Source organism: Vipera ursinii, assembly GCF_947247035.1.
Source record: "Vipera ursinii genome assembly, chromosome: Z".
Taxonomy (NCBI): domain Eukaryota; kingdom Metazoa; phylum Chordata; class Lepidosauria; order Squamata; family Viperidae; genus Vipera; species Vipera ursinii.
This window is the reverse complement of record NC_139517.1, coordinates 121,658-148,282: the sequence shown is the minus strand read 5'-3', so window position 1 is coordinate 148,282 and position 26,625 is coordinate 121,658. Positions and strand designations below refer to the sequence as shown.

General features: G+C 60.8%; 4 protein-coding genes across 5 annotated transcripts; all 4 read left to right on the top strand.

The window, feature by feature from the left end:
- Window positions 1-236: 236 nt before the first annotated feature.
- On the top strand, window positions 237-4,084 carry MUC3A (mucin 3A, cell surface associated; the record flags this gene model as incomplete). Its single annotated transcript, XM_083378735.1, has 7 exons — window positions 237-249; window positions 342-560; window positions 775-834; window positions 1,246-1,423; window positions 1,960-2,130; window positions 3,322-3,682; window positions 4,021-4,084. The coding sequence occupies 7 exons, from the start codon at window positions 237-239 to the stop codon at window positions 4,054-4,056; spliced, it is 1,038 nt and encodes a 345-aa protein (XP_083234861.1). The 3' UTR covers window positions 4,057-4,084.
- A 2,853-nt stretch (window positions 4,085-6,937) lies between these two features.
- On the top strand, window positions 6,938-10,470 carry TRIM56 (tripartite motif containing 56). Its single transcript, XM_083376467.1, has 2 exons — window positions 6,938-7,253; window positions 7,563-10,470. Exon 2 carries the CDS (start codon window positions 7,622-7,624, stop codon window positions 9,680-9,682), a length of 2,061 nt encoding a protein of 686 aa, XP_083232593.1. The 5' UTR covers window positions 6,938-7,253; window positions 7,563-7,621; the 3' UTR covers window positions 9,683-10,470.
- An 8,113-nt stretch (window positions 10,471-18,583) lies between these two features.
- On the top strand, window positions 18,584-23,094 carry SERPINE1 (serpin family E member 1). Of its 2 annotated transcripts, none has more exons than XR_014494151.1 (9): window positions 18,584-18,706; window positions 18,965-19,230; window positions 19,646-19,879; window positions 20,077-20,271; window positions 20,441-20,639; window positions 20,725-20,827; window positions 21,206-21,264; window positions 21,517-21,600; window positions 22,631-22,681. XR_014494151.1 is itself a non-coding variant. In XM_083376848.1 (9 exons), the coding sequence occupies exons 1-9, from the start codon at window positions 18,603-18,605 to the stop codon at window positions 22,666-22,668; spliced, it is 1,308 nt and encodes a 435-aa protein (XP_083232974.1). In that variant the 5' UTR covers window positions 18,584-18,602; the 3' UTR covers window positions 22,669-23,094. The 2 variants fall into 2 exon arrangements, 1 of the variants encoding a protein (XP_083232974.1); XM_083376848.1 differs by having other exon boundaries at window positions 20,725-20,825; window positions 21,178-21,264; window positions 22,631-23,094.
- A 147-nt stretch (window positions 23,095-23,241) lies between these two features.
- On the top strand, window positions 23,242-26,256 carry AP1S1 (adaptor related protein complex 1 subunit sigma 1). Its single transcript, XM_083376849.1, has 5 exons — window positions 23,242-23,377; window positions 23,801-23,979; window positions 24,778-24,886; window positions 25,185-25,322; window positions 25,684-26,256. Exons 1-5 carry the CDS (start codon window positions 23,282-23,284, stop codon window positions 25,729-25,731), a joined length of 570 nt encoding a protein of 189 aa, XP_083232975.1. The 5' UTR covers window positions 23,242-23,281; the 3' UTR covers window positions 25,732-26,256.
- The last annotated feature ends 369 nt before the right edge of the window (window positions 26,257-26,625 follow it).

The window sequence follows — 26,625 nt, the reverse complement described above, 5'->3', positions numbered from 1 at the left end:
TCTTGCTTAGGGGGAACATTGGAAGGACTGATGCCTGCTTAAAGCCTCCCCCACCCCACCCCAGATCTGGGGTGAAACGGTGCAGTTGGGGAAGGCCTCAATGTGCATCCTCAGAGATACTTTGAAAACAATGACCCCCCATCTCTCTCCCTTCATTCCCCCCCCCCCAGATGAAAATTTTCTATGCCAACATTTCTGGGTTCCAGGAAGTAACTGTGATCCGTCTGAGGTGAGCTATGGGGGAACCAAGTTGGGGCCCGGTTGAGGGGCAAAAGCCCCACCCGAGGCGGCAGGCACCCCATCCCAGGCGCTCTGTGGGTGGCCCAGTGCCCACAACCAAGGCCACGTCATCCTGGGGCCCTCGGGGCTGGACTCGGGGCCCAGTGAAGCAGCGTCTTCCTCCCCTTCTCTTCCCACCAGCAACGGCAGCATCAACGTGGAGCACCAGGTGCTTCTGCAAGTGCCTTTCTCTGAATTCAATGCCTCTTACGACACGGCTGTGCGCAACATCCGGACTCTGCTGCAGAGCAAGGAGGATGTCTGTACCTCCAAGACCAAAGGTGAGGGGGCCTTGGTTGGCTTAGCCCCACCACGGCAGCCCTGGGGGGCGAGGTGAGATGCAATATCCCAGGCCTGGGAAAAGCTCCTTTCCAGAGGCAGCTTCCACTGTTCAGTTCTCCTCCGGGCCCTTTGCCTGCATTGGGGCCCTTGAAAGAGCCCGTTTCCCAGCAGCAATCAGAGCTTTTAATGGCGCGATAACCGGATCTCTTTCAGATAAGCTGTGTTTCAACTCGAGTGACTCTGAGGTGACTCAAGTGGCTCTCAGTCCTCAAGGTGAGAGCCGGTGCATGCAGTGTGCGTGAGCGTACGTGCAAGAGAGTGTGCCAAGGGTAATGCCTGCTCCACGGGTAGCCTTCCTGGGCACGGAGGGAGCAGGGGAGAAGCAGCCCAAGAGAAAGGGGGCAGGCCCTTCCGCTGGAGGTCTCAGTGGGGCCTGTTTTATCCATGGGAGAATGAAGGAAGCAGGCAAGGGCCAAGACGGGTCCTCCCACGACCCGGAGCTCAGCCTCATCGGGTGACCCCATGACAGGGGTGGGGGAGGGGCTCCGTGCCATTTCTGGGCCAAAAGCAGTGGCAGAGACAGCCTGCAGCCCCGGAAGGCTGCAACGGGGGGGCGGGCGGATTGCAATAGGGGTGGGAGCCCCAGTCCTTGGCTGACCCGGCTCCTCTCCTCCTGCCTGCTAGACTTGTCTGAGGTCTGCAGAAATGCCTCCGTGATCAAGAAAGACATGCAGATGTACTACCTGGCCCGAAACATTAGCAATCAGCTGCAGTGCGTCTCCAACTGCAGCTTTTCGCACCCAGATCCCTTCCGCTGTGACAAGGGGAGCTGCTACATCCAGACAGATGGGCCGAACTGCTAGTGAGTAGGGCGGGGGGAGGGGTGGGTCAGCAGCAGGTGGGCCTGGCCCCCTCCTCTCGGTCACCAGCCCAACCGAAGGGGCTTCCTAGGGAAACCCCAGGGCAACATATCCAGAGCCCCGGGCCCTTCCCCCCGAGGGGGTGGCAGAGGGGACTGCAGCCCCGGTTCTTGGACCCTGCCGGGGCTTGGGAGCAAGGATGGCCTGGGGGGTGGGCAGGTCGGGGGCCGGGGGAGATGTGCACTAGACCCTGAAGGAGCAGATCAGGAGCGGCTGAGGCTCTGGCCCAAAGCAGCTGCAGAGGGCTCTCCTTGCAGAGCAGCCCCGGGGCCCTTCCCAGGATGGCGCCTTGGGTGCCACAGGAGCACGGCGGGGCCTTCCCCTCAGTCTCGTGGCCATGCGTGCTGCAGGGCATCCATGGGCCCCCCTTCCCATGCCCCACTCGGCCAGAGTGTGAAAGGTGACGAAGAGGAAACTAAACCCTCCCATGTAGAGAAAGGCTGCCCCCCAGCCCTGGCACTCTGCCCTTCTCTTCCAGCTGCCAACAGTCGGACGCCTACTGGTACAGCGGCCGCCACTGCGACCAGAGCATCAGCAAGGTGGGGGTGGCCGTGGGGGTGGCCCTGGGCCTGGCGGTCCTGCTGCTCCTCATCCTGGTCCTGGCTGCCCTCCTCTGCTGGCGGCGCTGCCACCCACAGAAAGACCACAGGTACATTGGCGGGACGTCCTGGGCTGCCCTGCCTTGCGGGCTCCCTCCGGTTGGAGCTCGGGAAGCCCTTCTCCAGCCTCTCCAGGCTGCCTGGCTAGCCTTCTGCACCGGGCCCTCCTGGTGACGGGCCCAGTTTGCAGGTGCCGTGTTTGTTCTGGACAGCTACGGGAGGCAACCGCTTCCACAAGGCAATTTGCCAACAGCTTGAAACTGCAGTCCAAACAGAAACGGCAAACAATTGGAAGGTCAAGCCACGGGTGTGAAACTAGCCCAAAGGTTCCCCCTGTAAAACAGGGACCTGTTCAGCAGAGAGCCGTCTACTTAGCCCTTGTTCTGAGCGCTGAGTACATCCCAGGGCAGCCCTTTCCGAAGGGAGACGCCGCAGAAAAGCAGGCACCACGCCTCGCGCGCAGATTTAATTCAGATATTTGAAGGTCCTCGATTAAAACTCCAGATAAGCATCACAGCTGGTCTGCAGGTCCTCGCTTCCTGTTTTCCCCACAAAGTGACCCTGCGAGGCGGGTTGGTCTTGGAGAGAGGGGCCGGCTGAAGTCCCAGCCAGTTTTCATGCCTAAGGCGGTCCCAGATGCCTAGTTTCTAGCGCAGCCCCAAAAGGCTCCCACTTCCTGCCCTCCCCGGAAACGCCAGTGACGTTTAGTGGCCACTGCTGACCCAGCGGGGCAAACAGCTTGTCCAGAAGGCCATTCTGGAGCAGTCCCTGAGAAAGCCACACTGGACTGGCCTTCTGGAAGTGGGCTGGCACCGCAGTGCCTGGCACCACTTGCCAGGGAACGCTGCTCACTTCCACGGGCGGCTCCGGAGGTGGCTCGCCCAGGGCCAGGGTGGAAGCAGCTGCCCGGGCCTCCTTGCACAATCAGGGCAAAGGAAGGCTCAGCAATAGCTCCCAGCCCTGGCACTGCCAAGCATCCAAGGTGGCCAGGGGAAGCCCTCACCAGGTGGCATCTGTGCTTTCCTGCGTTTGGGGTCCCGAGTTCAAATGATGCAGCGGCAGAGGCAGGGCATTGATTCCCACCTCTCGTGTTGCCTGTTCCCTGTGGGCGGAGGGGGGGGGAGCCCATCTTTCTTGGTTGAACATCCGCTTGGGGGAGCAGGCCCAGTCCGGAGTCCTCCTGCTGACCAGTCCTGGGCCAGAGCTCAGGTCTCCCTAACCGCTTTTCCTACTCTCCCCAGGCGGTCGAATTTGAACCCCAATGAGGAGAAATGGTACGAGAATGAGTCGGACTGGGTACCCAGGCCTCAGGGCCTCCCCCCACAGAGCCCCCGAGCCCAGCAACAGAGGCCAGGTAGGTCTTGCCCGGAGCCTCCCTGGAAGAGGGCAGCAAGGGCTCCAGACCTGGGCGGCATCCGAGGAGGGGCAAGGATGTGCCCCACAGCTGGTTGCCTCTCTGGCGGAAGGACCATCGCGTCACTGGCCTCCCTCCGCTCTCTCCCTGCAGCCGCCTCTGCCAGCACCAACAGGGAGGACGCCGGTCCCGCACCCACACAGGGCAGCTTCCGGCCTCGGCTGGACCAAGTGGACACCTCCCTCCAGGTCCAGAAGGGGGGAGGGGCAGCTGGGTGGTGACCCTTTCTGGGAGACACAGCCTGGAGCAGGGAGGGAGGCACCTTCCCAGGGAACCCAGAGCAAAGCGGCTGGGGGGGCGGAGGGGGGGCAGCAAACACCCGTAAGGACAGTTCCTAGAGGGGGAGGAGGGGAGGGCTAACGGCCCCAATGCCAGACGGGGCTGCAGATACCAGGACCATCGGGGCTCCTACGGGGTTTCCCTGCACCCTCCCCTGCCCTGGGGGGTGGCGGGGTGGCTTGCCTCTTCTCTGTCCTCCTGGTGCTCCGAAGCCAGCCCCCCTTTGCCTTTGGCCCTCCTTCTGCAGGCACAGATTGCTCGGCCCCAGATAACCCAGCTCTGAAGAAGCCTCAGAAGCCCAGGCTGGACCAAAGCAGCTTTGCTGGGTTGCTCGTCTCAAGGTCCTGGCCCGATCGGGGCATCTGCTATGGGGGTCCTGGGCCCTGCCATCCCCGACCTGGGGGCTGGGATGCCTAGGAGTGGCTCCTGATGCCACGGGAGGAGAAGGAGCCTCAGCGGGACCCGTGGACTTCTGCTAGGCCTGGACGCTGAAGAGCCCCTGTGGCGGAGTGTGCAAAGATATGGGGCCTTGGGGGGGGGCAAGAGGCTGCTGACTGCGCTGCCCGCTCGCCCGTGACTCACATGCTGTCTCTGCAGGCAGGGACAGCGACCCCCAGCGTATCCCTAATAGCCCCCCAAGGCCGCCCCACCTTCCCTGTCACTTGAGTCTGGGGGCTGCTTGTTCCTGCAATTCATGCCCGGCCTTGCAAGTCTGGCGAATGTGCTCTGGGGGTTGATGATGAGCAGGAGGGAGTGGGCGGGTGTCTTGGCCCGGGCCTTCGGTGGGCATGGCAGATGGGCTTACCCCAGGCTTGGAGCCTTTTGGGTGGAGGGGGTGCATCTTGCCGGCAATTGCACCCAGCCACCCCGGCCCCTCCGGGCTTGCACCAGCCCCGGGAGCAGCAGCGCTTTGCCCGACTTTGTGGCTAATAAAACCAATGAACGCAACGGCCTCGTCTGGGTCTCTTGGGGGCAGGAGGGAGGGCAGCAGCTCGGCCAGCTCTTCTCAGGCCCGCAACTGGTGCTGAGCGCTGAGACCACGACGTTCTGCACCGAGATCCCCGCTTGGCAAATGGGGGCAACACACACACACACACACACATGCCTGCTGAACCCAGCTTGGGCTCCTCCCCACCCCAGAGAAGATGGGCTGCCCGGCAGAGGGGGGGGGCTGGTCTCCATGGGTGGCTGCTGGTGGGGGTGGGGAGGGGGCAGAATCTGAAGCCTCCTAAGTGGGGTCTCTCACCGCAACATCTCCTCTCCCCCTCCCCACATCTGTGGGGTGAGGTCTGCCGGAATCCTCCCTGCCTGGCTGGCGAGAGGGAATGGCTGAGAGGCAGGGCGGCTAGCCCTTCGTGAGCTGGGGGATTCAGCTGCTGAGCCCCCATCAGGTGGCCCCCAAGCGAATCCACTCAGGCTGGGGCCTCCCGGCGCTTGGGCTGGTCTGGGTGGGGTGTGGGTCTTCTCAGTTCAGCAGCAACTGAGCAACAGCTACGTTGTGGCAGAAGTGGGGCATCTGTCAATCAGCATCCTGAAGAGAGGAGACTCTGAAGCAGGGGTGTCCAACCTTGGCTACTTTAAGACCAGAGGACTTCAACTCCCAGAATTCATGTGTGCACGGGGCATTCTGGGAGTTGAAGTCCTCCGGTCTTCCGGTCTCAAGACACCCCTGCTCTATATATGTGTTGCAAGGGGAAGGGGACAGTGGAGTGCATGCACACAAATGTTCTCATTCTCAGCCTCCCCCCCACACACAGCCTCACCCCCGTTTTTCCACGGTAGGCGGTCAGCCGCTCCCCCCTGGCAAGGCAAAAGCAGCGCCCATTGGAGGAAGCCGCCCTTGTCTGACAGCTCCGCCCAGCTCCAGAGTCCCAGGAGGGCGCTCGGCGCCCCCTCCTGGCGGCCCTGAGCAAAACTGGGGAAGCGAAATGCAGCTTGATAAGGAGGCCACCCTTGGGATACCTGCATGCAGTTCTGGTCACCACGGTATATAAAGGATGTTCAGAGTCTAGAAAGCGACAAAAAATATTAGAGGGCCGGAGGCTGAAACAGCTTCCAGCCCTCTCTGCCCATCCTGCCCCCCTCCCCCGTGGACGCCCGGCTTCCCACCTCTCTCCCGCCGCCCCTCCATCCCCAAGCGCCCTGTCCTCAGACCGAGGGCTGAGAAGTGGGACGGGGAGGCAGCGAGAGCCTGAGCTGGGCCTGGGGGGCAAAGAGTCAGAGGGGCTGTGCTACTCCTCTCCCCCCCCCCGAACAACCAGTGGACCTGGCCCTCTCCCCGCCCGCAGCACCCTCCAGCGAGAGCTGCCTGCAGAGGGGACAACTGTTCCACGAGTCAAAAGTCCATCCGTGGCCCCTGCCAGGAAGTGAGGGCTTGGGCCCCCTCCCACGCATACAGGTGAACCCCTGTGCAACTGCAGGGGCCGCGCGAGGAAGCAGCAAACTCCACGGCGAGTCTGGGAGGCCGTTTTCCGACTAGCCCCTTTTTTTCAGCGGCAATCACGGCTCCCCCAGCAACACTCGGGCCACACGCAAAAGCCAAAGGAGAAACCGGCCTTAGGAAGGAGCGAGCTTGGTGAGGAACCTCCCCCCCCCGAAGAATTAACCCAGCCCTTCTAGGCATCCCGTCTGCATCTCCGCAACCCCCCCCCCCCCGCTTTAAAACCTGGCTAGGCTCTAGCACTGAAGAGAGCCGGGTTGGTGGAAAAGCCGAAGTGGATGGGACGGAATGAGCCCACGCTGAATGGCTGTCTGTGTTTGCAGAGTGGCTTGTCTTTTCTTATGGCCCCAGAGCCCCCCCCCCAATCCTCAAAGCAAGCAGACTCCCCCTAGGCGTTCCAGGGCTCCAGCCCTGGGCTCCCTCGCAGCAGACCCTCCTCTGGACGAGCTCCGGAGCAGCGGAGAAAGAAACGCCTCCTCGCAGCCCCCCGGTCGCCTGACCTGGCGTGGCCGTCAGCGAAGGCCGTGTGGAGGCAAGAGGGCTGCGAGAGAAGCTGGCGCCTGGACGGGTGGCGGAAGACTCTGGGCCACTGAGGGGGTCATAATGGAGAATCGCGCCCCGCCTCCGGCCTTTGGGCCTGTTCCCTTCCAGTTTTTGCGCGCGCCTCAGAGCCCTCGGGGCACTTGCTTTTGGTTTCGTTTCTGCTTTCCCCCGGCACCTCCCCTTACAAAGTGGGTGGTGGCGATCCTGGCGGCGGCAGCAGCTCTCAGGGGCTCCCCACTGGCTGCCCCACAAGGCGAGGAGAGGAGGAGCCCTCCAACCGAGGTGGACCCCGGCGGATCTTCTCCAGACCGGGCGGGAGCCGGGCGGCCCTGGCCGGTTCTTCGTCTCGGCAGCAGGAAGGCGGCTTTGGAGACCGGAGCCCTGAGGGCCCTGCCAGAGGCGCCCAGCAAAGAAGCCCCCTCCTGCGCTGCCCGTGGCCTGGGGACCCTCCTAGGGTCTCCTGCTTGAGCAGGGCGCCGGGCCAGAACACCGCCAAGGTCTGTGATTCCGTAGGGTCTGCGGGAGGGGGAAGCGTTGGGGGCAGGTGCTGCAGCCGTGCTGCGAGTTCCTGAAGGGGAAGGGGCCTCCCTGAATCAGCCAGAAGGGCTTGCAAGAAGGGTTGGCTCCCAGGGACAGCGAGAGCCGCTGAAGGCTGGCTTTCCTTGGCTGACTGGCACCTGCCTTCTGCCTGGGGCTGAAAGCAGGTTGGGTCCCAGAGCCCGTCTGCTTCGGGGCGCCGCTTGAGCAGGCCGGGGGTTGCTTGGACGTGGTTCCACCCTCTCTCTTTGTCCTTCCTTCTCTTCCAGGCGCAGGCCAGGGTGGGCTCGGCCTCTGTCCCCTGCTTCTCTAGACAGAAGGTGGCCAGATGGCTGCCAGGGCATCCTCCCTCTGGGAGACCCTCTCCAGCGGCTTCTTGACTTGCACCATTTGCTTGGAGCACTATTGCCAGCCCAAAATCCTGCCCTGCCTTCACAGCTACTGCCAGGACTGTCTGAAGAAGCTGCTGGGTGGGTCAAAGCGGGAGCTGCGGTGCCCCGAATGCCGCGAGCTGGTGTCTCTCCCAGCCGGCGTTGAAGGTTTGAAGACCAACTTCTTCATCAACGGCCTCCTGGACTTGGTGCCTCCGGTCAAGGAGGCCAGGGCCACCTGCAGCCTGTGCCCGCTCATTGGCCAAGATGCCAGCTCTGTTGCCGTGTCCCACTGCATCGATTGTGCCGACCACCTGTGTCAGGCCTGTGCCCGTGGGCACCGTTGCTCCCGGCTTACCCACGGCCACCTCCTGGTAGACCTGGAGGCTTACCGCTCTGGGAAGTTCAACGAGGAGGTCCGGAGGCGTCACGCCTCACGCTGCAAAGAGCACAAGGGTGAAGACCTGCAGTATTTCTGCGTTACCTGTACGGCTGCCCTCTGTCGGGAGTGCCGTCTGGGCCCTCACCTGGAGCACCCGTGCCTGTCCCTCTCGGAGGCGGTCAAAGCCCGCCGCCCCATCCTCACAGGCCTCCTGGGTGGAGTGGAGGAGAAGATGCACCTCCTCGCCAAGGCAAAGGTCAACCTAGAGAAGGAGACACAGGAGATGGAAGAGTGGAACGTGAACATCCGCAGCGTGGTGGAGCATACGTGTGCCAAGGCCGTGGAACAGTTGCTCAGCCACAAGGAGAAGGTCCTGAGCCAACTCTCGGACTACCTGGAGGAGCGGAAGGAGGCCTCTCGGCTGCTGCTTTCTGAGCTGGGCTTCCAGGAGCAGGTGGCCTCCACCACGGTGGCCTTTGCCCAGAAGGTGCTGAATCTGGGCCAGGCGGAGGAGATCGTGTCCTTGGAGCAGATGATCTCCGAGAGGCTGAGGCAGCTGCAGAGCTTCTCCTGGCAGCCCCTAGCCTGGCAGGTCCCCAAGCTCCACATCCAGCCAGACCTCCTCTACGGCTGCAACCTTTTCCTTCTGGAGTTTCACGAGAAGGCCGCAGCCACCAGCCCAGAGAGCAGCATGGAGAGCTCCACCCAACAGGCTAAGAAGAAGAAAAAGCAGCAGCCACAGCGGCCCCAGGCAGCAGAAGTGGGGGAGGCCTCCAGACAGGAAAAGGCCCCAAGTGGGGAAGGCCCTGGGCTGGCGGAAGAGGGGCCAGAGGCCCCTCGGTTGATCCCAAAACCCGTTTTCTTCTGCAGCTTCTGGGTGAAAGTCCCAACGGACAAAAAGCGGCCACAGGTCACGGGCTTGTTCCCGTTTGGCTCCAGTGAAATCCTCGTGGCTGACGAGGAGAACAAGAAGTTAAAGCGCTTCTCTCTGCAGGGCGAGTTCAAGGGCACGATCCCGGTGCCGAGCAACGTGGCCCCATTCAGCGTGGCTGCTGTGGGCAACAAGGCGGTCTTCACCGCCGGATCCCAGCTCTACGTCTTAAATGAAATGGGGGGGATTATGTGGCAAAAGGCACTCAAGGGGGGCCAGGCCAGCCACGCAGTGACCACCTGTGACGGGAATTCTGTGGTCGTATCTGTGGCGGGACATCTGGAGGTGTTCAACTTGAAAGGACAACTCTTGGAGAAGATTGTGTTGGAGGCCTCCCACGAACGGTGCCTGGTATTCCTGGGCAGATGGAAAAAGGGATTTGTGGCATCTGACTGGTACCGACATAGCGTGGTGCTGCTCGACAGGAACGGGGATCTGGTGACCGAATACCAGGAGGAGCAGTTGGGTGGGTCTCAACCAGGCAGCGTCTGTGCCGATGCCCTTGGGATTGTCTACGTGGTGCTTCGGGAGCTGAACAAGATTGTGGCCTTTTCAGAGGCTGGGGAAGAGCTGGGATCATTTCTCACAACAGAGAATGGCATCTTGAAGCCACGAGTGGTCACCGTTACTGGGGACAGACATTTTGTGGTGGCCCTCACCAACGGCACCATCCATGTCTTTAAGATCAAGTACCAGGGCAAGTGAACGAGCAGCAGGCCCTGAGGATGGGGACGGGCATTGCACATCTGCAGGGCTCCAGATGGGAGCAGACACCCTTTGGCAGTGGATTGGCTCTGAAACTGTGTGTGTGTGTGTGTGTGTTTTCAGGCCCCCATTTAACCCTTCATTGTGTGAAGGGCCATGTCTCCAGAAGGCTGGGCCTCTTCCACCACCCCAGTCCAGCCTAGGAACGCTGAGGGTGGACAGAAATGGGTGCCACAAAGCCTGCTCTTGGAGAGGCCACCGGACTGGCTGGAGGGAGGGAGGCGCATCTTCTGTGGACAGGAGGTGGCCAGGTGCCACAGCAAACACAACAGACGAGGCTGGCTGGTTGAAAGGACACTGGGCGCTCCTGGCAAGGGCTCCGCCGCCTCCACCTCCACTCTAAGGGGCAGTTAGCAAGGTAGGAGAGACGGTGCTCAAGAGAAAAGGCTTTGAAAGTTTGGTGCCCAGAGAATGTAAACTGGGCTGTCAGAATTTGGGGTTCGTATCTCTAGGTCAGCTGCCTGGGATGCCTCCCCCCCTCCCCCCATGTTTCAGGACTTCCCTGCTCCCCCTGAGATCTAAAGGTGTCTTTAACCCGGGAGGGGGAACTTGCCTGGGCTTCTGTGCCAATGCAGTCGCTTAGGGCACATTGGCATGAAGTTATGGGGGGGGCTGGATGCAATAATCCTGCATTGCTGCCATCGTGGGGGGATGTTTAATGTTGTAAGTTGCCCGGAGTTGCCTGTGTGGGATGATCATATAAGTTTAAACAAAAATAAATCCTTCCTTCCTTCATTGGTTCTTTTTTTTTTAAGTATTGCTATGCAGAAGAAATTATCTTCATAGACATTGTTCTGGCTGTTTCATTTATTCGTTAATGCGCTGAATTACTGGCCGCTCCCGATCAGGTGTGGCTGAGAAGGTGGCCCTTCCTGCAGCCAGCCCCCAACCCTCTGCTGCTAAGAGACAGCAAACACAAACAACCCGCCCTGGAAGAGCAGCTGTGACTAAGTGCTCCTTTTCCACCCTCTGGGACATTCCCCGAAGCGCTCTGGGGGAGGCGGGGACCCACCGCGGGCCCTGCCTCCTCCGCCCTAACTAGAGAGTCAGGGTCCTGTGCAGCGGCCGCCATTCTGGGGGGAAGGGGCCGAAACGCCCAGGCAAGAAAGCGGATCAGGCAGGCGCGGCCCTGAGCCACGGGGGATGGGCTGGGGCAGCTCAAGCGGGCTGGTGTGATTCTGGCACCCAAACTAGGGGGGTGGGGGTCAGCGCAGGCAGAGTGGCCCAAGAGGAGTTTGAGAGCAGAGAAATCTCCAAGGGAGGGAAATTGCCAGAGTGCTCAAAGGAGGGGAGGGAGAAATCACCATCCAAGGGACACCCCCCCACTTTCCCCCCCAGCACTGGTCCAAAGGCTGCAGCAGCAGCCACTGCCCCTGCTGGCTTAGACACTGGTTTGGTCTCTAGCCTTCTAACCCAGGGACCTTCTCCCCACATGCCGGGCTCTTGCTCCCGTCCGTTCCCTCCCCTGCTCTGCCGCTTTACGCAGCTGGGCCTTCCTGCCATCTAGGGAACTCCAGCCTGGAAGGGGCAGCCCCCCCCCCAACGTTCTCCTCTGAAGTGCTGAGCTGGCTTTGGAAACGGTAACAATGTTCTTCCTTTGGAGGCTTTTAATCAGCAAATTCTCCCGAAACCAAAGCAGGAACCACCCTGCTTTGTGTGACACACAACGGCGTGCGCACATCAAGCCAACCGCAAGTTGCCCAACCAGTTGCATAACCCTGAATTCCGACCTGCTGTTGCAGCCTGGTGGCCACCAACCCAGACTTCTGGGGAGCCCACTCCTGGGGGGGGGCAATCGGCGTCCCTTCTGCCCACTGCAGGAAGCGGCAGTTCTATGGACAACCGGGCCCAGCACCCTCGGACTGGCCCTAAGGAGGGAAGGCCAACGGCCGCCCGCTTCTCAGACCCTGAATCGCACACAGGCTCGGGGCGTGTGTGAACGGGAGCAGGCAGGAGCTGCAAGCCTGCTGCATGGAAGGCAGAGTCCACGAGCCGCCTGAGGCCGCCCTCCCAAGGGCAGCCCTTAGACTCCGGTGGGCCTCCTCCCCCTCCGTGGGCCTTCTGAAAACCGGCCTCTCTTCCGCTTTGGCCCCTGTCTGAAGGGACGGGAGAGCTGGAGGCATCTGAGAGCTTATTAATGCACTTGGGGGCTCCCGGAGCTGCTTTTCCAGGAGGCAACTGGCCTTTCTTGTTTTTGTTTGAAGACGTTTCTCTTCTCCTCCAAGAAGCTTTTTTTATTTTTTATTTTATTGAAAAGTTTTACAATACATTTTAAATATACTACATCCCTCCCCCCCTCCCACCAACCCTCCCCTCCCCTCCCCCCTCCCCGACTTCCCAGAGCTGAATACAGGGTATAAACTTACAAACTTAAACTAAAATATGCTAACAACAAAAATAAAACCTTAAATTCTATCGCACTTTAACTCTCCGTAAACATAACTATATTACTAACAAAGAACTAATAATACATCGTTTCAAACCACTACTTATTCAAATGCTAAAAGAAACTTTTTAGTCCCATATTTATTCTGAATATATTCAATCCATCTTCTCCATTCCACAATGTATCTCTGTTGCGATTGTTCTTTCAAATGTGCTGAAATCTTTGCCATTTCCGCCAAGTTAGAAACTTTCAAAGTCCACTCTTCTATAGTCGGCAGTTCCTCCTTCTTCCAATATTGCGCTACTAAAAGTCTCGCTGCCGTAATTAAATTCAACATCAACTTAATATCTGTAACAGTAGTTTCTGTAATAATACCCAATAAAAACAATTGTGGAGAAAACTTTATCCTTTTCTTAAATATCTTTTGCATATTCCACCAAATTTTAATCCAAAAAGCTTTAACCTTTTTACAAGTCCACCATATATGGAAATACGTTGCATCCTCACAACCACACCTCCAACATTTGGGCTGGCAGTTCGGATACATGTTTGCTAATTTTTTAGGATCTAAATGCCATCTATAAAATATTTTATAAAAATTCTCTCTTAAATTTTGGGCCTGTGTAAATTTTACATTTCTAGCCCAAATCTTTTCCCAAGTATCCATTGTTATAACCTCCTGAAAATTCTGGGCCCACTTTATCATACAATCTTTAACAAGTTCCGTTTCTGAGTCAATTTCTATCAGTGCATTATATATCCTTTTTATATGTGCCTGGCCTTGATCTCCAATTTGTTTTACCAAATTTCCATCAGATATTAAAATGCCAACTTTCTGATCTTCTTTCCATCTTGCTTGTAACTGCCCATACTGAAACCAGGTTTGCACAATCTTTTCTTCTTTTAAAATATTATATGGCTTTAATTGCCATACATTCCTTTCTATCCTTAAAATTTCTTTATATGTAGTCTCATCATGTTTAAATCCAACATTTATATTTTCTATTGCATGTTTAGGTATTGCCCAAATTGGTATCTTGTAATTTAACTTATGTCTATATTTTTTCCATACTCGCAACAGAGCATACTTTAATATATGTATCTTAAATACATTATCCACCTTCTTGTCATACAATAAATATGCATGCCAACCAAATAACAAATCATAACCCTCAAGATTTAATAATCTCCCTTGTGTTAAATTAAACCAATCACTTATTGACGATAAAGCAGCAGCCTCATAATATAATTTAAGATTAGGCATTTTAAGACCACCTCTTTCACGTGTGTCTTGCATTATCTTAAATTTGACTCGTGGCTTTTTCCCTGCCCAGACAAATTTATTGATACCTCCAAGAAGCTTTTTGAGCTCTGACTGGATGGTGGGGAATAAAAGGATTCCATTCGGTCAGAGCTGAGGAAGCTTCTTGGAGGAGAAGCGAAATGTCTTCAAAGAACAAAAGAGAGCCCAGTTGCCTCCTGGAAAAGCACCTCTGGGACAACCATGACCATGAGAATCCCCGTAGGTGCTTGGGGGCTGTTTTGTACCCCACCCAGAATCAGTTGTGCTTTGTACAATAAGCCAACTCTGCCAAATGGCCACATCCTGCCAGGTTGGAGGCCCTGCTACACTTTTGCCCAGGAAATGGGCAGCCCGGAAGTGTGGGGAGATGCTTGATGGGGAGGCAGACTGAGGGGGTCACCCTGTGCCAATCCAGCCAGCCTCCAGTCTGCAGTGGGGGGGGGGGTGGAATGAACGAGGCAGGGATGATATTGGGCAGGAGTTCTACCCTCAACCTCTGGGCCCCACAAGGGCCCCAACTGCACTTTGGTGGAGTCTCCGAAGCCGGGGCTCTCCCCACAGTGGGGCCCTCTGATGGGCACAGAGTGGCTGCCAGAATGTGCCGGGACTTGGTGCTGCCTCTGTGTTGCCTTTCTGGGCAGCAGCCTCTCTGTTGCAGGCATGAATCAGTTGTCCCCTCCCCCTGCCTCCCCCACCCCCTTCGGGGCCAGTCACGTTGAACTCCTGGTGTGGGAAAAGCCCTGCGGCCCTCTAGGTCTGCTGCGAGGGAGGGGCTGTCTGACTCCATGGCTGCTGCTTTGGGGATGCTGGCGGGGGGGGGCACCTGGCTGGGCCCAGCCCTACAGTTGCAAACGGGACTCTGTCTGTAGGCAGGGACCCCTCCTGCTGAGATGGCTGGGCTGAGGAAGGGGCTGAGAGGTCAGGTGGGTGGGTGGAAGCAAAGCAGGGGGGCTGTGAATGACAGAGGGCCCCCTCTAGGGACAGTGGAGGAGGAGCCAGGGCCTGGTCTTTGTGGGTGATGCAGGCTGTGTCTGCTGGCCCCGACCTCTGCCCTGGGCCGCTCTCTGCTGCCCGGGGCACCCTGGCACACGTCTGCAGCGTGCAACGCCAGGGCACCCAGAAGGTGGTTTGAGGGTTCCCCCTCTGGCCCCCTTTCCTCGCAAAAGGTCTGCAGAGACAGACAGCGTGAGGCAGCCGCAAAGCATTCAGGAGCGACAAGCCCCCCCCCCGCTCTCCTCCCCTGGAGCCCTCCGGGGCCAACCCCTTTGGCCCAGGTCAAGAGCCCCAGGAAGGGCTGGCGGGGAGGGGAAACACCTGGCACCCAGGGCCTCAGCAGGGGGAGGGGGAAAACAGGAAGACGGCAGAGGTCTTGGGCAGAAGATAAAGCCAGGCAGGGGAGGGCAGCTGGAGGCCAAAGGGAATTCCCAGACAGGCCCCAAGTGAGTCATGGTGCCCCCCCCCCCACAGAATCGGCTGGGCGAGGCTGGTAGAAAGTCCATTCAAGCCCAGTCACAACAACCTTTTCCTAGATTGGCTCAGCCCACAGAGGGCTCTTTTATGTTATTCATTAGACAAATTTATATACACAGTGACTCTGAGAGCGTGCAACATTAAAAATCCAGTTAAAAATCCACAATTCAACCCTCATCAACAGAATCAAACACTTTATCAGCTCTGAATGGGGTCCCCAGGGCCACTGACACCACCACGCTGCTAAGGCCTTGCTGAAAAGCCCCCGGGGCGGCAATCTTATCTCTGGGGGGCTGGGGTTCCAAAGGAGGCCCTTTCCTGGGTCCCACCAGGCTCCCCTCCCCACACCCGGCAACATACCCTGCCTTCCTGGCCTGGTGAGAGGGGCAGATGTTTGGGGAGGGGCGGTCCGTCAGACGGCCTGGCCCCCCAGCCATCTGGGGCTTTAAAGGTGGCAAGCAGCATTGGGAGGCAGGCACGCACCCAGGGCGGCTCCTTCAAGAGAGGAGACACGCGCTCAGGTTTGGATCTGCACAAAACCATGTTTAAGCCAGCCTTCCCCGGTGTGGTGCTCCCGATCTCCCAATACTCTTCCCGCTAGTGGGGAGGGGGGAGGCAACGTTGCAGCTCCTTTGCAGGCGGGCCAACATTTCCCGCTGGAGGCAGGCGGTGCTCCTTCTTGGCCGACAGCAGCCCCAGAGGCCATTCAGGGGGGCAGGCCAGGAAGAGACGCAGTGGTGGGGAGACCACGCTTGGCACTACGGAGGGGGGAGAGCTGCCCAGTCTCATACCCCTCTTCAACATGCCTGACGTGGCTCAGCCCAAGGCCTCTTTTCTGCCCCTGCTGGGGCGCCTCTGGAACCGGGTGGCTGAGTCTGTTTGCCTGAGCGGGTTTGAGCTGAGCTTGCTGGGCAGGGATGGGCGCACGCCGTGCAGCAACCAAGCCAAGGCCTGGCTGGGCAGGGCGCTCTATCTGCTGCTGTGGCCTGCCAGGTGCCCCTTGCGGCTGGAGGGACTCCGCGACAGCTCTCTCCCAGGGTTGGGTGGGCGTGGGGGTCCAGGGGACGAGGGGCTCAAAGGCCGAATTATACAAGTGGAGGCGGCAGCAGCAGTGACCTCCCCCCTGCCAGCCCTGAGAGGCAGCTGCTGACCCTGTCCTCCTGGGGGGGCAGCAAGGGAGGTCATCCATGTGGCAAAGAAGGCATCAAGCGCCAAAGGCAGCGGCCACAATGGGAAGACCGGGCTGCTTCTCCCAGAGGAAGCCTCTACAACCGGAGGTCTTTGTCCCAGTGAGGTCTCCGCCTCAGCTGGGCGGCTCCACAGACGGAGCTTGCTGGCTTTCAAGTTGGGGTGGCCCCTCTGTCTCACAGACAGCCCCCCCTCTCAGCAGAGGGCAGCTAGCCTTCGGTCTGTTTAGCCTGGCCTCCCATGGGGGGGGGCAGGTGGGAAGCCTCCTTTTGGTTGGTCACATCGAATCTCAACGTTTGGAGTGAACACGTAGAGTCGGTGGTCAGCAGAAATGGAGCAGGGGTGTGTGTGTCTCAGTCTTCATGGGGTGTTGGGGGTCACAAAGCTAAGAAAAGGGGAGCTCAAAAGGCCAAGATCAGAGCAAGGGGGCTCCCAATGCTGGTGCCCCAAGCTGCAACCTTCCTCCCATCCCAGGAGGAGGAGGAGGAGGAGGAAGAGGAGGAGGAGGAGGAGCAGGACCCCACCCCCGCCCCCACTCTCCATTCCTCTTTGCCTCCTGCTGCAGGTGGGCCTGGGAACCTGGCAGAGTCAGCCCCTAGATGGCTCACTGTCGGCTGGGACTGCTGACCACTTCGCTTGGAATGTCCTCCTGCTGGCCACTCCCCCGCACTCAAAGGAGCAGCGTGCTGACCAGCAGGGCCTCTTGGTGCGTCCAGGCTGTCCTTCCCTTCCCGCCCACCAGCACTGGGCCCAGCACCGCCCCAGGGCGCCCCGATACCAGGCCTCCTCTCCAGCTGCTGCTTTGCAAGGGACAGATGTGTTGGGGAACAGCCATGGTGCCAGCTGCGCAGAAGGCACGCAGAGAGCTCGGTGCCCTGTTCCTGGCCCTTCCCTGCCTGGGACCGCCAGGGCTTCCTGGCCCACAAACGGAACTCCTCTCCCGCCCCCATGCTTGGACTGTTCCCTCAGACCGAAGAGCCCGGAGGAGGCAGAGAGAGATTCCAAGCGTTCAGGAATGATGACGACACTGTGGCCAAAAGGAGACTGGGTTCATCCTGGCCCAGCAGGGGGAAATCCACCCCCGCAGCAGCGGCCACTTCAGGCTGCATCATCCCAAGACGGCTGATTAACAGCAGGGGCTGAAATGTGCCGAATGGAGATTGCAAAACGTGCGGGGTGGGGGTGGGGAGCGCTGCAGTCCTTCCCTGAACCCTTGTGCACTGAGTCCAGGGCCCAGGAGGAAACCCTCGGGCTTGGGGGCCTCCCCGCTCCTTGCAGCCCAGGGAAATGGGACCGGAAGAGGCCTCAGGATGGACCCTGTGACGCCCACAGGGACAAGAGTCAACTTCAGACCACGCTCCAGGAAAGGCTCTCTCACCTGGTTGGAAGGGACCTTGGAGGTCACCTAGTCCAGCCTTGCCCAGAGCAGGAATTCCCAGACTATCCCACACCAAGAGCTGCCCAACCGCCTGCAATAGAGGCCCACAAATGCAGCAGGCTCCTGGGGTCCGGAAGTTCTTCCTCGTTTCGAGTCTGGGCCTTCTCTATGCTGTTTCCCTCTGCGGGCGGCTGCCTTGCCCACTGACACTATACAGAAGCCAAGGAGCCTTGGTGGAGCAGTGGGCTAATGCCTCCTTAAGTAACACCAGCTGCCTGCAATTAGTGCAGGTTCGAGTCCCACCAGGCTCAAGGTTGACTCAGCCTTCCATCCTTCTGAGGTAGGTAAAATGAGGACCCAGATTGCTGGGGGCAATTAAGCGGACTTTGTAATAATGCCGCTTGGTGTGTGTGTGTGAAAGCCCTAATAAGCAGGCATATACATAGAATGAAGGCTACTGCTAAGCTTGTAAGCCGCCCTGAGTCTTCGGAGAAGGGCGGGATATAAATGGAATTAAAATAAAATAAATAAATAAAAAGTTTCCCCCTCCGAGAGCCCGTCTCCCCTAAACAGGTTGTCTTCTTTAGGCCGCCCATCCCTAGTTCTTCTCTTCCTAGATTTCGTTCCAAGCTCCTGCAAACCTCTGCCCTCCTTGCAGCTCCTCAGGGCCTCCTTGCATTGGGGCAACCCAAAGTGGACCCTCCGGAGGACAGTCCGGCTGCAATGTGGCCGCCCAGAGAGGACTGGCGCAGCGTCAGCGCCGCTGCGGAGGCAGCTCAGGATTGCCTCGGCCGTTCCGTCGGCCGTAGCCCCTGCCCCCTCAGGCGGGACGCCCGGATCCCTCCCGGGCCGTCCCTGCCTCTCCTGGCGCGCCTGAAGTCGGAAGCCTTCCCTCTGGAGAGGGCTCCGCGGGCAAGGCCGCCGTCTGTCCCGCGCCGACTCCGGGGCCTCCGTCCAGGATTAGGGGAACGCCGAAGGGCGCCGCCGCCGCCCCACGGAATGCCCCCTTCCGCCGAGGAGGCCCCTGCGGGGGCGGAGGGCGGGCTGCTCGGGGCGGGGGCCTCGCTCTCCCTCCGGGCGGGTGCCGGGTCTCGCGGAGGGGGCGGGGGGAGGAGCGGCGCCAGGCGCTGACTTCATGCCGGCTTCCTGGCAGGCGGGCGCAGCGCATAAAAAGCCCAGCGCGGGACGGCGGCAGCGCACCGGCACCGACAGCCCAGGGACAGCCGCCCAGGGAGCCGAGTAAGCAAGGGGGACGCTCCGGAGGCGGAGGGGCTCCCCGCCTTGCAAGCCCCAGGGACGGCCGTTTCTCCTGATCGGCCTGGCGGAGGCGGCCTCGTCCCTCCTACTCTGAGGACGGAACCGGGGTGGCCTCTGCGGGCCTGCCCCGGCCCGGGATAAGAGGCGGGCGGCAGCCCCCACCCCCCGGTCGCCGCTGTGGGCCGCCGGGAGCCGCGTCGGCCAGGACGGCGCCGGTTCACCGCTTTCCTCTCTCGGCAGGATGGAGCTGTGGTCCCTCCTATCCTTGGCCTGCCTGGCCCTTTCGCGTGCCGCGCCCCCCCCTTCTGGCCGCCAAGTGGCCCGGGTGGCCCAGCTGTCCGCGGACTTCGGGCTCCGGGTGTTCCGGGAAGCGTCCAAGGCCTCCAAAGACCAGAACCTGGCCTTCTCCCCGCACGGCGTGGCTTCCGTGGTGGCCATGCTCCAGGTGGCATCGGATGGAAACACCCGGCGCCAGATCAAGGATGCCATGAGATTTAGCCTGAAAGGTGAGGGACTGCAGGAGGGAAGGGCGTGGATGCCCTGCTTGGTGGGGCACCGCTTCACTAGTTGGTTGCTTTGCTCTTTCGGAAAAACGAGATGGGGGGGCAGCCTAGTAGGGCTCCTGACCTCCCAACCTGCGCAGCCTGGAAGCATGAACAGGTGGGCTAGGAGAGGTCCTGTGGCTGAACCCAACCGCCCGCAGATCCTGCCTGAAGGGCCAAGGGAGGTGTCCCTAGTGCAGGGGAAGGCTCCGCAGTGTTTGAAGGAAAGCGGGGTGTGCCCGGGCGGTCCTCTGGGGAGGAAGGCCTCGCCTCGCCCTCCTGCTCTCCCCAGAGCAGCTGACCGTCCCTGGTGGGTTCATCGGAGAGGTCAGTAGAGGGCCTGGCTCCAGCAGATCTGAGGACACGCTCTCCCCCACAGAATGGGGCGTCCCACGAGCCCTGCGACTGCTGCAGAAGACCTTGAGCGACCCCCGGAGCAAGGACGTGCTGGAGATGGCAGACGCCCTTTTTGTGCAGCGCGATCTGCCGCTGGCGCCGACCTTCATGCTGCGCTTCCAACGAATTTTTCACCAGATGGTCAAGCAGGTGGACTTCTCAGAGAGCGCCCGCGCACGTGACATTGTCAATGCCTGGGTAAAGCAGCACACCAATGGTGAGCAGCAGCGGGGAGAGTTCCTGGGACGGGCCTGGGGAGGCCCTGGGAGCTGCAGGAAGGACCCTCGGGAAACCGGGCAGGAAATGCCAGGTGGGGTGCTTGATTGGGGCCCGGACTCGCCCCGAAGGACCTCTGAGGCTGGAAGCAGAGGTTGCCCTGCGCTGCCCTCCCATCACCCGTCTCTGCTTTCTCAGGGATGATCCAGGGTTTCCTGCAGGAGGGCGCCCTGGGTGCCATGACACGCCTGGTGCTGGTGAATGCCATCCACTTCAAAGGCCTCTGGCGGCTTCCCTTCCCGGAGGCCGCCACCCGCCAGCGCATCTTCCACAAGCTGGACGGCAGCACCATTGCAGTCCCCATGATGGAGCAGACGGCTGAATTCCACTATGGTGAGGAGGCCCCTCCTTGGAGAGATGGGAGCTGGGGCAATGTGGGGCCTGAGTCAGCTCGAGGGAGCTTCCCTGAGCATGTGCAGAGTACTGGGGTCAGGATGCGCAGGGCTGGTCCTTGAGATCTCCAGGGGCCCCGATCTGGCTCTCACCCTCCCTTCTCTTCCAGGCGAGTTCTCCATCCCTGAGCAGGGGAGCTACGACGTCATCGAACTGCCCTACCAGGGGGAGACGCTGAGCCTGCTCATCGCCACCCCCTTCCAGCCGAACGCCCCCCTCTCGGCCCTGGCGGCTGCCATCGACACCCAGCTCATGGCGGAGTGGAAGGGCAACATGTCTGCTGTGACACGGCTCCTCGTCTTGCCCAAGTAGGCATCACTCGGGACTGGCTCAAGCCACCAACCCCGCAGAGGCCCGCCTGCCCCTCACTGACCCTTCCTTCCTTCTGTGCAGGTTCTCTCTGGAGAGCGAAGTTGACCTCCGCGGGCCACTGGAGGCCCTGGGCATGACGGACATGTTTGACTGCCACAAGGCCAACTTCAGCCGCCTTTCAGGTTGGGGTCTCCCTCCCCCCCCAAGCCCCCTTGGCTCCTCATCCTCCAGGCGCGGCACTTGCTGCCCACTGGCTGCAGGGAGCCTGGCAGGGCTAAGGCCCAAGGCCAGGAGGGGGGAAGGGGATCCTGGAAAGTGTGCAGAGTGCTTCTTTCCCTGGAGCCCATCAGCTCCGGAGCGAGAGAGCCCAGATCCCCCTGGCCGAAGCAGGCTGGAAGTTTGGAGTATCCTGCTGTGGCTTTGGCTGGCAACCCCCCCCCCCCGGGCATCAGACCAGCCCAGGAGAGAGGTGCTGCCCGTGCAGAGGACCCTGGGGTCGGGGCCACGCTCACGGGTCCTGCCCTCTCTTTGCAGTGTGGGATGCCCTCTTTGTGTCTCGGGTGCTGCAGAAAGTGAAGATTGACGTGAACGAGAGTGGTACCAAGGCCTCCTCTGCCACAGGTGGGTACCCTGGACCACTGCAGGGCCCGTTCTCTGCCCAGTCCTGTGGGCAGAGAAGAACCTGCTTCTTGCCAGCAAACTCCCCCCCCTTGCTTTGGGGCTCCCTGATATGCACGGGGTTGGTTTTGCTCTGAAGTGGGTCACCCCCATGACTCCTCCCACGAGCCTCAGGAGGGGGTGGGCAGAGAGGGTGGCACTGGTGCCCACTGAATATTAAGCTGTTGAATGCATCCCCCCTCCTCTCCCTCCCAGCTGGTATCATCTATGCCCGGATGGCACCCTTGGAGATCGTGCTGGACCGGCCGTTCCTTTTTGTTGTGCGGCACAACCCAACCGGTAAGGCCCACCGAGGACCTTTTCCTCCCCACAGACTGCAGGGGCTTCTCTCCCAGGGGTTGCAGGAGCCCAGGGAAAAATCGGCTCGCCAAATAAAGGAGGGCTTCACTTGAACCAGGACCGCACCCAGTGCCAGCCTTGGGCTTATTATTTATTTATTTATCTATTTATTGAATTTCTATACCGCCCTTCTCCCAAAGGACTCAGAGCGGTGTACAGGGCAGTAAAAGCATTACATACAAAAGTTAAAATAAAATTAAATTAATTAAGCCCTAACAATAAATAATTAAAAATACCCCAAACCCTTAAACCAGGCCGGCCTGTTCAAATAAATAGGTTTTCAGATCACGGCAGAAAGAGCGAAGGTCGGGAGCCATCCGGAGCTCAACCGGCAATTGATTCCAAAGGGCTGGCGCGCCCACAGAGAATGCTGGCGCGCCCACAAGTTTGCTGCCTGTGCACCAGCCAGGGTCTCCGGGGTCCAAGAGCGTGGGTCTTTGCCTAAGTTGGGTGGCTCAGTGTCGTGAGACAACGCCGGTTGCGCAAACTGGTCATTGTGCTAAGCCTTCACAGTATACACTTGCTTGGCACCCTTGTGATGCAAACGCAACCTTCCCTTAGGGTTGAACTGTTTTGGAACCCAGCCAATCGGAACCACAGGGAAGGCCTTCAGGGCAGGGATCCTGTCTGGGCCTGTTCTGTCCATTTTGGTGAGGGGCGGCAGCTCAGAGACGGACAGAGACAAACCCCGGATCCTTAACCCTACTCCCCCCACCCCAGCATTGGGCCGCTTTCATCAGGATAGCTAGCTGGAGATCCATCCGGTGGGGGCAGCCAGGGTTCTGCCTCCCTCCAGCCCTGGTCCTGCTTCAGCTGGAGGCTGCTGGTGTGCAACGGGCACCTACTTGCACACGGGGCTCCTTCAGGCCCCATTCCGTATCCCCACCCCGGCCAAGGAAGGGGGGGCAGAGGCGGCTCCGCTTGCCCCACCCCCACTGGCCCCCTGCAGCATCTCCCTTCCTCCCTGCAGGCACCGTCCTCTTCATAGGGCAGGTGATGGAGCCCTGAGCGCCCCTCCCCTGCTGGGCGCCCGACCTCCCTTTCAAGCGAAGGAGCGCCGTTCTTCGCCCGGCCAGGGAGCCTCCGCGCCAGCGGGATGGTCCCCCGCCACCCTCTTCGCGGAAGCCGCTTCTGCTGGGCCTTCTCCCTCGCCTGCCCCGCCACTCTGGGCACCGAGGGCGCCAGCGCGAGAACCGGGCGCCCAGCCCGTTGCCCTCGGCGGACCAAGGTCCAGGCGGGAGGAGGCCCCGAGGCGCAGGGGAGCGCTGCCAGCCGCCGCCGACGCCAGCCTTGGATCGGGGAGCCGGACTCTCCCCCCCCCTTGCGGAACAAGAGCCGTCTGAACTCGAGCACTTTGGGACTAAAAAGGAAGACTTAATATATGCAGATATTTTGTTTTATTTTTGCACATAAAAATACACCGCGACGGGCAACCGACTGACTCGCCTGCTCTGCTTTTCGGCCACGGGGCGGTCGGGGGCGGGAAGGCGGGGGGAGGGGCCACGCCGGGCCACGCCTCTCTCTGGGGCGGGGCGGCCGGGCGTCCTCCCGTTGACGTCACGGCAGGGCGTCTCCCGCGTCTCCCGGCAACCGCCCGGGCCCGGAAGTGCGCGCCACGAGCATGCGCGGGCGGAGGCACCTGGGCAGGTTAGGGCGGAGAGGAAGCGGCTGCCGGGCCCGCCAGGGACGCCCCGCCGCCGCCGCCGCCGCCGCCATGGTGAGGCCGGGCGGGGGCCGGGGCGGGCTCGGGCGACGAGCAGGAGCGCGGCTTTCCGGGGCCTCCGGGCGGGGAGGCGGGCGGCCCAGGGCACGGCCGAAGCAGCGGGGCCCCTGACGGGCGCGATCCCCGGGCCGCCTCCGCCCCGAGAGCCGCACCTGGGCGGGGAAGGGAGGGACGGCCGAGCTCCCGCCTCTCCGCGCAGGGATGGGGGGGAGAGGAGAGGCCGCCCCCTCCCCCCCGGGGGGCTCCGGGCTCGGCCCTCCCGGTGGCCGCCCGCGGTTCTGCCCGCCCCCCCCCAGCCCGACGGGGCCCGCCTTGGAGCCGGGGCTGCTGCCGAGCGCCTGCCGCGGGCCGGAGGGGCCTCGGCGCGGCGGAGTGAAGGCCGGTGGGCGCTGACCGCCCCCCCCCCGTGCCCCGCAGATGCGCTTCATGCTGCTCTTCAGCCGTCAAGGGAAGCTGCGTCTGCAGAAGTGGTACCTGGCCACCTCCGACAAGGACAAGAAGAAGATGGTCCGGGAGCTCATGCAGGTGGTGCTGGCACGCAAGCCCAAGATGTGCAGCTTCCTGGAGTGGCGGGACCTGAAGGTGGTCTACAAAAGGTGACTCCTTCCCAGGAGGAGCAGCCCGCAAGGCCTCCTCCTCCTCCTCCTCCTGCGTCCAGTGGGGGGCTTTGTGGATTGCGGTGCCTTCTGGGAGAAGGCCCCTCCTTCACTACCTCTGCACACCTGCCTTCCTTTCTGCATCTCTTGGGTAGAAGAACAGCTGGTGGCGCCCGGAAGGGGTCCCACCCCATGGGTTGCCTGGGCTTCGAGCCAGAAGCAGCCTGGCTATTTGGGGAACGGGGGCGTCCTCCGGGAAGGCCTTGCTTCCCCTCCCCCCCATGAGAAGAGGGTTCAGCCTTGTCCATCAGGCCTCCTTGCCAGACGGAACCAAGGACCGGTCGGACATCCAGCACGGCCACATTCTGGGGGACAGCAGAGGGCTGAGCAACCCACTGCTCTTCCTTTTGAGGGGGGGTGGGGGTGCCTCAGGGCAGCAAGAGCTTTTGCCTTCTGCCTCCAATGTCCTCTCAAAGACGGCTGGGCTGACCGTGTCAGACGGCTCCTTTCCCCAGCCAGGTCTCTTAAGCGCTGCTCTGGACAGACAGCGCAGCTTCTCTGCTGAGGAGGGTGTGTGTGTGCTCCGCCCGTTGGGGTGGGCTACGTCCCAAAGAGGGTAAGGGGTCCCCAGGGGAGAGGGCCATTGGCATGTCTGAGCGGCTCTGGCTAATAAGAAAGCAGGGCATTGCTGGTGGTCCTGCACGCCCCCCCCCAGTGCTGTTTGATATTTCAGGAGGAGGTGGGTGCTGTGGGGCAAGGGAGAGGCTCTCAGCCCCTCCTTCCTCTCCTCTGGCCCAGGTACGCCAGCTTGTACTTCTGCTGCGGCATCGAGGGGCAGGACAATGAGCTGATCACTCTGGAACTCATCCATCGATACGTGGAGCTGCTAGACAAATATTTTGGCAGTGTGAGTCAAAGGGAGTTGCGGTCTTCCTTCCTTGTGCTGATCTGGCCACTTACTTGCTCCCACCCCCCTTGTGCCCCACACAACAGGACTGCTCCAGGCCAGCTCTTGGCAGCCCCCCTGTCCCTGCCCCACACCTTCATGGCCTCTGCAACCCTGGCTGTGGCTGGGCCTGCTAAGGACCGGCTGTGTATCCTCCAAGTGGGGAACTGGGCTGGCAGGCCGGGGGGGGAGGGGGGCACTTCGGTTTCCCCAAGGATCATTAGCAAAGCCCTCCCTGCCTTGCGCCCCTCCTCCCCAGGTGTGTGAACTGGACATCATTTTCAACTTCGAAAAAGCCTACTTCATCCTGGATGAGTTCCTGATGGGAGGGGAGGTGCAGGACACTTCCAAGAAGAGCGTCTTGAAAGCCATTGAGCAGGCAGACCTCCTGCAGGAGGTAGGGGCTTTGTGGGGGGGAGGAGGCAGGCTGCTCTGCTGCACCCACTGCCAATGGCCGGGGGGGGGGGGAGGAGGAGCACCCTCCCCCGAGGGGCTTGGCTTCTGCATGCCGTGAGTCACTCGCGCTCTCCCGCAGTTGGTGTGGGCTGCTGCAGAGCCGTAGCGCAAACAATGGGGTGGAGAGCAGCCATGGCCAGCAGACTCCTCCAGGCACACGGAACGGCTGCCTTGCTGGGAGAAATTTCAGCAGCAGGCTGAGCGTGTGCAGAGTGCCTTCTCAGAGCTGTCTCTGGCAGGGGGCTTGCTCGTGGTGTGGCGAGTTCTCCCCCTTGATCCCCTCTCCCCCTTCCATCCTGCAGGAGGACGAGTCTCCCCGGAGTGTGCTGGAGGAGATGGGGCTGGCATAGTGGGGCTCCCTTCAGAACCTCAGGCCATCTTCCCTTGCCACCCTGCCCCTCCCCTTCCTCCACTGCCCCACAAGCTCCGCAAATACCGACTTGTGAGGCTCCGGCAGGTGGGCAGCTGGACTCTGCAGCCCCTGACTCGGGGACAGGATCCAGGTCACTTGTCATCACGGTCCCGGATGATGGTGGTGGAAGGACCTCCTCGCGACTTTCTTCACTGCCCAGTTGTCGGTTCCTGCCCCCTTTCGCACCTGCAGTGTCGCCCTGCTGCCGCTGACTGGCAGAGCCCACGGCGCCCGCCTTCTGTCCCACCCCCCGGGGGGGTGCATCGGGAGACTCCAAAGTCACCATAGAACAGCAGCTTCCCTGCACCTGAAGGCTGCTCTCTGGATGTTGGAGGGGTGTGTGCGTGTGTGTGTGTGTGTTTCTCTGCACTCCGCCTCTGCCAGCGCTTCTCCCTGACCCAAGGAATGGGGGGCAGGTGAGGTCGTCCTGGGATTTCTGGAATAAAACGTGTCTGGAAGAGTCTGCCTGAGGGTGTTTTTATGCCTAGCAGGATCCCAGCCGTGGGAGCCGACCTCAAAGCTGCAGGTGCTGCATGCGCTCAATTCTTGGGGGAGGTGTTTAGGGCTAGGGGTCCCAGCTGCGGCTGTGCCAGTGGGGGTGCAAGGGTCAGCTAGGGCGCACCTGCTGCTGGCCCTGGAGATCTTCTAAGCAGGGCGGGGAGGGCCGGGCCAAGCAAGCCTTGAGGGCCCCGGCACCCCTTGATTCCTCTTGCCACTCCGCATCTTGCCTGGCATTGGGGCACTTGGGGTGCTGGAGGGGGGGTGACAGAGCGGAAGGCCGGAGGTTCAGGGAGAGTGATGAGGCTTCGGGCTGGATACTGGAGCTGCTCAC